Source organism: Candoia aspera, chromosome 3 (genome assembly GCF_035149785.1).
Source record: "Candoia aspera isolate rCanAsp1 chromosome 3, rCanAsp1.hap2, whole genome shotgun sequence".
NCBI classification, from domain to species: domain Eukaryota; kingdom Metazoa; phylum Chordata; class Lepidosauria; order Squamata; family Boidae; genus Candoia; species Candoia aspera.
The window spans coordinates 24,158,567-24,169,207 of NC_086155.1; the positions used below are offsets into that span (position 1 = coordinate 24,158,567).

The window sequence follows — 10,641 nt, forward strand, 5'->3', positions numbered from 1 at the left end:
TACTTGCACCAGGACCTTTCATGTGATGCTATTCGAGGTGGGTTCAACAGCAGCTCTCTTTGGTCAGCTTGCATAAGAAGATCTGCAGCCAGCCTAACATTTTTGGAGGTAGCTTCACTTTCATTATGTGCCAGGGAAGCAAATGCTTTTATAAGCTTTCTGTATTTTTCGTGATTTGGGCATAGAAATGATGCAAAGATACATGATGATCATGCTATATATTGTCCATATAAAATTTTCAGAAACAGAGAGAAGATTTAGCCAGAAAGAGCTTACAGTTTATAAAGAGGGGATAACAGGAAAAAAGGTCTGGAAAGGGAAGAGAGATTAAATGTAGGCCATTATTTCAGTTATAGTAAGTTCAATTATTATAGAAGAACAGCTTTTTCTAAGCTGACTCTCTCCAGATGTGTTAGACCACATGGGGCTGATGGGAGCTGTAGTTTAACATACTAGAAAGCATCAAGGAGTTCTGCAATGTAATTCTGGGAAAGACGGAGATTGTGCCAAGGCTATGCAGAAAGTACACTGGGAATAATGAATGAAGATTAACAAAGTCTGGACAAAATCCAGGCAAAGCTAAACACATTTCTATGCCAGAGAAAATATGTGTTTAATTTTTTTTTTTATCGGGTCAGTAGGATTTCTGCATTCTGCCTATTTGTATACAGATGGTGATTCCTTAAATTTCTAATCTAATTCTGTTATCCACAATCAAGAGTGTCTTGCCTATAAAGTCACTATGTGGACTATATATGAGGCCGATTTAAGTCACATGGGGTCACCCAGCATCCTGTGATCATGCTGCTGAAATCTGGTAGCAGAATGGCTGATTTGCAGAGGTGTGATTTTGTACGCCCTTTTGTTTAAAATAGAGATGAGAGGCTTTTCATTTCCACCCGTAGTGCCCCCAGATAGCTGGAAATTGTGCCACCAAAGTTTGTTGCTAAATTCAGTGGTACAAAAACTGGGCTGAAAAATCAGGCAGATGTATGAATTTGATAGGCTGGAGAAATTTGAAAATTTACTGATATATGGTATCTTAACGTGACATTTAACATTCCCACAAAAATGAACCATGATTGATTTTCACTTATGGTACTGTGGCTTGGTTAGTTGAAAATTGCCAATTAATACACTGTTTTAGGATATATTGGTTTCCTGGCCATGGATATCAGCTCTATTTTGATCTTCTGCTAGCTTCTTTGAAAGAATGTATAAGTACTGTTTAAACACTTCTTCCATACTACTGTTTATACTTCCAAGTCTTTTCCCTACAAAGTACTTTGAAAACAACCTGTGATTGTCATCGCTTCAGCCAACCTCAAACTACTGAGGATATGCAGTAACCATCATGAGGCACCATGAATGTTTGCTCCAGCTGACTAAGAGGAGAGTGCAAGAGATACTGTACATTTAGTCGCTACCCTGGCCTCTGAGCTGTCACAGTCTTGCTCCTATGCCACACAAAAGAAGAAATGAAATAAGTTGAAGCTCTGTGGTGAGGTGTGGAGTGGGGAGAGGATAGGGTGATTGAGTTCAAGAGCCAGAAAGTGGGGAGAGCCAAGAATTCTGACCAATGGAAAAACTGACTACCTACAAACTCTCTATTGCTGCAGTGTTGCATGAAACAGTAGCTTTGTTCTAGATTCAAATAAGCCACACTGGATCCAGGAAAAAAAAAAGACTGCTTTCAAGAATAGCCAGTGTATAGTCACACCGGTCTGGAATTGGCTATCAACTAGGGCAAAGCCCTGGAGTAGAAGAGGGTTTTCCACAAGGCAATTGTTAGGTAGTATTGGAAAGTTAGGTAATTGACTAGTTTTAAATATTTTTTATTGCAGCAGTGACAAATTGTTCATTAATTTATTTGACATCTTTATAAATTGTTCCTCTATCCACTGGATTCTTGAGGTGATATAAAAGTTCAGATGAAATAGTTCCTCACTTTTTCAGGAGCAAGGGCTTGTGAACAAAAGGAAAAAACAGTTCTAAATCTTACTGATTTGAGTGAGAAGATTAAAACAAGTGACTCACTAGCTCTGTTAATGGGTCTTATAATCAAGATAACCTCTGGCTTGATCACAACTTCCTTATACATCATGCTACCTTTAACATATTCAGGCACAGCATGTCCCAAACTATGATGAGTGCATTTCTTTCTGGCATTGTTCTTAGAGAAATAACTAGCTTCTGATCTCAACCTGAATTTTGTGATCACTTGATGAGAGTCTGACCCAACTTTGCACACTTTACTATTGTCAGAAGCCTCACTAATGACTTCCTCAGCATGTTTGCTTGGCTCTGGAAAAGTTTCTTTGGAAGTAAGATATAAAGGATTTATTCCAAGTAACTATGCCCAGAATCATAGCTTTAAGTATGAGTAAATCCAACTGGTGTGTCAGTCCTACTACACACAAAAAAACAATTGTATGCAACAATTATTATAGGTGTATGGACACTATCATAGGGTACTCCTTTAAGTAGGTATATGTTTGAGGTTTTTTAATATTATCATTACCAGTTTGTTGTTAAGTTACCACCTAATTTTATTGGACAAAATTTTGTACCTATAGTGGTTTATTCTTTTGATGAAGTATATAGTGGTTGATTCTTTTGATGAAATTGAAAAAGTAGTAATATTCCTGATATTAAGGATTGGATTCAAGAAATGTGTGACTGATCCTTTTTTGAAAAGGCATTTTACCTACTAATCCAAAAAAATGACAATACATTTTCTGTGGTAAAGATTTTATGATAGTTTGTAATGTTAGAAAATCATTAATTATTACTTTTCCTAAGGTAGACTTAGAAATTGGTTTAACATTTGATTAATATGTGATAGATATCAATAGTTCCCCCCTTTTCTAATCTTTTGTGTGTTTTGTTTTATAGTTTTTCATGGGGGGTTTTTTGCATTTTGTAATTTTTTCATTTCTTTCTGTAAAAGCTGTTAAGAAAATAGCAACAACAATAATAATAACAATAATAAATGCATTTGGACTTGGTACTTGGATGGAATTTAACTTGAAATCAAAAATAAACCCTAAACTTCGTCAGGGTATCCCTTCAAACCAAGGATTAACCTCTTTAAAGTAGGGTAGACGGCTAGCCTAAATATGGCTATGCTCAGCAGCCTCTGCAGGGGAAAGGGGGTCAAAAAGTCAAGATGGTGGCCTTAATCGTGAGGTCACAGCTGTCCTTTTGACTTTTTTTTGAGCCCCTCCAAGGACTCCCCTGATTCTGCCATTGGATGAATGCAGACATTTTGGCTGTATACTTTGACTGAGCAATGTTGTCTTCTCAGTTAATGGTCTGATGGCTTAATAAGGAAGTAGCAGTCTTACATGTTCTGTCTTTCAGAGTAAGAATAAAACTAGAAAAAGGGAATGTTTTTTTGAGCCAAAACAATCCTGCCACACTTTCTACATGGCTTGGAAAACTAAGAAATAGATGGAGCTTTTTTTCAACATGCTGGGCCACTGGTAACTGTTTATCCAGCTGCCATAAATACTTCCTGGTATTAACATGTGAAGTGGAGGTTTCTTTGCACTTTGAGGTTTTTTTCTTTTCTTGAAAAGAAGAGTCTCACTTCTAACTGGAAGCAGCCGTAAGGGCCGTGTAGCCTGTTAGAAGAGATCTGATGCCAGCTGCTTTCCTCCTTTGGTCTGTGAAAAGATTTGCTCTTTTTACAACTCTGACCTTTGGCCAAGAGAAAGAGTCGGGCAGTGGCCCAGTTGTCTGCGGGAAGCCAAAGCAATGGCTCATGTGCCAGCCAAGCTGTTGGCAGTGGTTCAATGCAGCAGCTTTGTCTACCCTCTCCAACGCTTCCAGGCTATTTTTTGTGCACCAGAGTTGTTCGTCGCAGCAACCCAGAGACGTCTTTGGGGAGCAAATCCCTCCAAGGAACTACATTCTTAGATCTTCCACATATCGTTCGACAAAATAAAAGGCAAACAGAAGCTTATGGCAAGTTCTTCAACAGCACACAGACTTAGGGCAGAATCCCAAACAGAGGCTGCCAGAAGCTGAGGATTTTTCCAGGATCCTCTGTGCCAGAAAATAACAGAAGAATTGCCAAAAACAGTTGTTCGGCAGAGGTACATGCGTACAGGAACCTTGTTATATTTAGTACAACACAGCCCATCGATTAGAGGATGCCTGCTCAGTGAGTCTTATGACAAAATTGACAATGAGATATAATAGGGTGAGCCAACCCATGACACCATTGGATATTTCATACAGCAACTGGATACTTTCAGTTACAAAACAGAATGACGTGCTGTGCCTCAAATCAGGGCTACATCCAAATTAATCCATAGCATTTGCTTGAGGATTATCTTTAGCCTGGCAGACATGCAGAATATTAGGTTAATAGCATGAAATATGTATATGTGACAACAAGGGGGATGGCATAATCAAGCTGTGCATTGAGAACTATGGTTGTAGGCATCTGCTGACACAATCGCATAACTCTAACACTTTGTGACTTTATCTTTAGTGTTCAACTCACATGTCTATACCACACCAGAACTTTCTACAGTTGGTCTCAGTACATATTATTACAGCCAGTTTGGAGGATTGCAAGAATCGATCTCATTATATATCAATATCCATGGATGAATATCAAGATTTGGGCATCTCCAAGGACACGTTTATACATTAATATAACTCACCAATGTAGCAATTGTAAGCATTTCTATTAAAGTCTCACTGCCTACATCAGAAGTTCTGAGCAAAAGGTTTGGATTTTGCTATGCTCCTGAGGTCGTAGTGCTCAACGATCTATCACTCAAGGGCTGGCAGGTGAATGCATGAGTTGTCTCTACAGGAAAATATGATGTTGTCTGAAGTCATGTCAGGTAATTTGGAAGCTTTTATCTGTGCAATCTGATTAAATATTGTACTCATTAGGTAATGTGGATCATGGATATCCTCACCATAAAGTTCATTTCATAACTTCATTCTGTTTGAAGTTTGGGAAAAACTCCGGAGTAAGAGCAGTTCAAAAGCTGAATCAATTATTCAGAAAGACGGTGGGCTCCACTTCACTGACTGTGTTCAAGTAAAGGCTGGATAGCCACCAGTTAGAGGAGCTTTAATTTGGATTTCTGCACTCAGCAGGGAGCTAGACTTAATGGCACAAATAGCTCCTATCAACTATATAATCATCTGATCATTTAACTGGAGATTAAATACTGGGATTTTTTTTGTAAATTCTGATATAATATGGGCTACAGTTAAACAATCATGACACAATGATTTGAGATCCTGCATTACAACCCAAGCAGACAAGGATTGTAATGGTTGCACTCTCTATGTATGGAAGTTGCTGCCCTCTAGTGTTAAAAGACATTTTGAAGTTATAGTAGAAAGGAATGGTTTATAATGATTTTCCTACCTTCTACTTAACAATTATAGGTGGGACTGATATTCCTGTTGTCTCATCATTTCTGTCAGAAGTTTGAGTGTTCCAAGACATCAGTATGGACCTTAAAACTATTCCTAACACTGGGCAGATGTTGAGTATGTGAATTCATTGCCTTTGAAGTCTAACACACCATATTATCTTAATTCAATCTGCGATTGTATGTGATTCCATAATCCATCACCTTTTCCACTTAGGTTTCTATGATGCTTAATATCCAGATTTTCAACCTTTAATTTTGCTCTATCTTTCTTTACTCCTGGCAATTAGGTATCGTACATTCTTCAGACCCAGGTACAAGATTGGATACAAGACAGTAACTGAAATAGCATGGAAATGCTGCCCGGGCCTCATGGGAGAAGGATGTCATCATGATAATCCCACTAACCAACCAGGACTTCTGTCTCAGCATCCCAGCCCCAAGATGCCTCCAACTCAGAAGATGTTTCCAGGTCCTAGAGCTCCTCATCCCAAAATCCCCGTGGAATCATTTCCAGTACCAAAGAAAAATAATTATGGTGAGGGTCCAAGTCTTAATTTGTCACACTAAAGATCATAAAAAAGGTCTTTATGACACTGCCAGTGCTCCTTGTTCCCTTTGCACTAGCTGTGCAAAGCAGTGTATCCAGTTTTACTAAAGTTATACACAACTAGTGCAGCATGCCGATCAGGTCAGAGACTTGGAAGTCTTTTAATATACAACACAAGTCCAGCAATGGCAGGAACTTACTGTTAGTCTAAACAAATTATTGTGCCTGCATAGCTCTGTTTTTAATAAGACAAAAAAGTAATGTAAACCTAGAATTAGTTTCTTAGAATCATTGAGTGATTATGTGCCATCAAGTCATTTTCGACTCCTAGTAACCACATAGAGTTTCTCCATGACAATCTATCCCTAACCTGTTCTTTCAAGTCTCCCAATGCTGCACTCATTGCCACTGTAACTGAGTCCCTCCACCTTGCTGCTGGTTGTTGTCTTCTTCTCTTTTCTTCCACCTTTCCCAGCATTAGAAGTAGGATCTCTTCTTTTCCAGAGAGCTGGTTCTTCACATAATGTGTCCAAAGTAGGATAATTTAAGCCTGGTCATTTGCGCCTTGAATGAGAACTTTGGGTTGATTTGTTCAATAATCCGTCAGTTTGTTTTCTTGGCTGTCCATGGTATTCTCAGGAGTCTTCTCCAACACCAAAGTTCAAAGGCGTCAATACTGTTTCTATCCTACTTCTTAGAACAAGCAGGACATATTTTTATCTTGATTTTTTTTAAGAACAGATGTTCATAAATCTTTCAGCAGCTGCTTCTTATAGTGGCTGTCTGATGGCAGGTTAATAGTTCTGCACAATGAAGCTACCCAATATCCACTTAAATTCAGACCAAGCAACTACTTCTTATACAGGAAGTGTCAACTGAGCTTTAGAATAGAATCATAAAATGGGAAGGGATCATTTAGGCACCTCTGTCTAACCCTCTGTAGGAATACCAATGAAATCATTCCAGACAAATGACTCTAATCTCCACCTCTAACACATCCAATTAATGGGAGGTAAACTCTCTGAGTAATTGCTCCTCTTGAATGGTTTTTACGACTAGGGAGTTTTTTTTATAATATTAGAATTTGCATTCTTGTAACTTACATACATTATTCCATGTTGGGAACAGTGGAACAGGAGGGAACATTTCTTTATAGGGCTTATTAGGTCCCCTAATCATCTTCACCAATTTCTTTGAATCTGTTTGGAGAATCCAGTTCTAATTTTTGTGATATTCCACTTGATACCCCTTTCCAGTTTCATGAGGAACCATTGAGGAACACTGAGTACAACTTTTGAGCCAAACTGAAATGCAATTCTTCTTCAAAATGCAGACTTCACCATATTCAGCAATGCAATTCTTGAGTCCAGAAAGGTTTTACAGTAGATAAATAAGTGTAATATATACAAAAATGCTGAATGGGGTGGAGGGGGGGGATGCATATATGGGGCTACAAAATGTGTTTACTAGAAGAAATGTGAATGTAACTTCAAATGTAACATCAATGTAACATCAAGCTTTGGTGTGATTTTTTGAAAAAATCTCAAACAGAAAAAGATACGGATTAAATCAAAATTAAAATGGAAAAATGAAAGAAATTGAAATTCACTCACCTCTAAATAGTCTCAATAGACTACTGGGAGTCAGGCAACACATTCTTTATAGAGCAACTGAAAGACCCTCATTTTGGCTGCTTTTGCTCTGGATACCAGTGGGCTGACTGGTCTTTCCCTTCCCAGGATGCTGTGCAGATCTGCAACTGGATGACTGATTTTGACAAAGACTTGAGCAAAGGAAGCCCCAAAGCTGTTTGTGAACCAGCAGTACCCTCTTACTTCTAAAAGTGAAGTGGGCATTTTGCATTACTCTGTTTGTTTTAACCTCCTTTGGCACCACTGAAAGTTAGAAGGACATTGCATATGCACAGCCGCCTATTTGGGCTATTGCAAATGCCAGTTGAGACTATGCAGTGATATGATGTGTGTTGTAGAAGCAAATCAAAATCATTTCATACTGTCAGCCTTGCAAGGTAGTCCAGAGAAAAAGCACACCCAGAAGTACTAGCTCTAACTTTATTGTAGATAAAGTTACTTCCTCCCCCTCATCTTTACAGTCCAAGAAACTGGGGAGGGTCCCTTCTGAGATGTTTGCCCTGCCCACGTTCCTTCTGCAGACTCAGCTGCCACTTGTCTGGCCATTGTCTAGTCTGTGGCTCTTCCACTTGTCTCCCAAGGCCATTCCCACATACCATTACACACACAGGCCTAATTCTTTGAGAAGGCACAATTTGCAATGGCTTTTGGTCCCCTGGTGGATAGCATGGCCTGAATCCAGAAAATTACCATCTAAGTATACTTACAAAAGAGTAGTGATGTTTTTTCTGTTTGTATCCTGGTCCTAGGTCGAAAAATGCCTAATTTGTTTGGAGACAGACTGGACCACCTAGAAGAGGAAGTCAGACATCTCTCACAGTCTTATGACACCCTATACAATATGGTGAGTGGCTTGGGGCATCACTTGCGGCTTGCCATTCAGGAAGATACTAGTAAAATGATTGGATCCCTGATGAATAGCCCAAGTGTTCCTGATTCAACCATGGGATTTGGAATCATTCCTGATGGAACTGTGGATGCTGCAGAAAAAGCTGAGCTCTCCCCTTATCCGCCTGTGGGTGAGATCCTAAGCAAAGTGACTGAGATGAGTGATTCACTGAAAACCAAGACTAACCTACTAGAAGAAGTTCATGGCATGGTCCTAGACCATGACGGGCAGATCAAACACTTATTGGAATCAGCTCGGCCTTCACCGCTCACCTCGATTGATATGTTAGAAGAATACATAGACAGCAGGCTTAGCAACCTGAGGGTGGAGCTTTTGGATGGCTTTGAGAAAAAACTGATAAATATTCAGAGTACATGTGATTACCAGATCAAGGAAGTAAAACAGCAGTGTGAGGAAGAGAAAACTGCCAATCTCCGTCTTCAACAGATCTTGGATGGCAAAGAACTGGAGATAAAGAAAGACATTTCTCAACTGGAAACACAGATCCAAGGACTGACGGTTGTAGAAAACTGCTGTAGCAACTTGAACTACCTCGCCAAACGGATGGATATCTTGGAAAAGGGCCTGCATAGCATTTCTGAATCTCAGAAGAATTTGCACTCTAGGGTAGATAATGAATTGTCCCCTGACACTTTGGGTGGTCTCTTTGAAGGACGCTTTGTGGACCTTGAGGCTAGGCTGAATTTCACAGAGAGGGAAATAGGAAGTTGTTCTAATGTAGAGGACAGCATGAGAAGTTTCATGGGATCAGAGCTAGATGGCACAAAAGCTCTTTTTGAAAACAAAATGAGAACCTTGGAGGAGAGGCTCATAACTATTGTTGGAGATGTGAATAATGTCAGTTCTGCACTGGGACTAGATGGAGCTGCAATGCCCCTCTTGGAAGGAGAACTTGCTACTATAACAAGGGAAACAGATGAGAAGATGGAAGTACTACAGAGCCGACTAACTACCTTGGAGAGCACTTGCTTGCTGGGTTGCACCTCAGCATCCAAAGATGTAGAAATCTTTCGTACAGAGATAGAAGATTGTCAAAACAAGAACCAGGATTTACTACTAAGGATGGACAGCAATTCAGATCTGCTGCAAAAACTCAATGTTACTATCCTGGAGATACAGAGACGGATTGAGGAGGAAACAGCTGGGTCCTTGCAAGGTGAGATCACATTATTAAAGATCAATTTGAACACCATGACTAAATCTCTAACTGGGCTGAAGGATTCTGTTTCCCAGTACTCTGACACAGTACTGCATGTCAATTCATCCTTGGATGATCGTGAGCGCAAGATAGAAGATGAGGTCCATTCGCTTCAACAGAAGATGACTGATCAAGATTCCCAGCTTCTCTTCAGTAACAAGCGTGTCTTGAACCTAAAGGGAGACCTTGAAAGGCTGAGATCCAGGATCATCAGCGACTTGAGCAATTGCAAAAGTTTGGCTCTTGACCTGCAGAAAGAAGTGCTCCAATTCGATGACCGTGTGGCCCAAATGGAAGATATGTGTGGCAGACTGGGCACAGTAACAGGAAGTCTGGAGCACATCCGAAGTGAATTGGAAAACAGTACAGGAAATATGTGGGGTTATATGAATCATATGAACAAAACTTTAGCTACACACTCTGAAGAAATAACTGTGCTCAAGAATAACTTGTTGGATTGCCAGGCAAAAGTCACAGAACTAGCTGAAGATGTTGGTCTCTTAGAAAGCAAGCTGAAAAGCAACCAGCATTAGCTATATTGGATCCAAAGTATATCTAACTTATATCATAGAGACTCCAAAGTGATGGTACCAGGATTTCGTTTTTATTTTGGTTTTGGAGAGGGGGAAGGTCACTAAACTTTAAAAGCTGCTATAATCCTTTCCCTGATTTCTTCGGTATGACTTTTAAATTACAGTTTAAGTATGTTTGCCATTACTGTACTCTCTATGGATATTTAACAACTGTACTTATGTAGCAAAGTGCCTTCCCATATTTGGGGTCACATTTAGGTTATATTTCCAATATATGGTTCAGTTCAGGAGGAAACTGGAGGCAGACATTTTTAAAATGGATTCTTTGCTTTGGGAATAATTCAAAATCTAATATTTAAGGGTTGGAACAAAGAAAATCAATCTTTGCCA

At 39.5% G+C, this 10,641-nt stretch overlaps 1 protein-coding gene across 1 annotated transcript in view; it reads left to right on the plus strand.

Annotated features, from left to right (window-relative positions):
• Window positions 1-10,440, plus strand: part of EMILIN3 (elastin microfibril interfacer 3) — a 30,160-nt gene extending 19,720 nt beyond the window's left edge. Inside the window, exons 3-4 of the mRNA XM_063300054.1 lie at window positions 5,699-5,946; window positions 8,360-10,440. Of these exons, the coding sequence (XP_063156124.1) occupies window positions 5,699-5,946; window positions 8,360-10,251 (2,140 nt within the window). The 3' untranslated portion in view covers window positions 10,252-10,440. The remainder of the gene's footprint in view (window positions 1-5,698; window positions 5,947-8,359) is intronic.
• The last annotated feature ends 201 nt before the right edge of the window (window positions 10,441-10,641 follow it).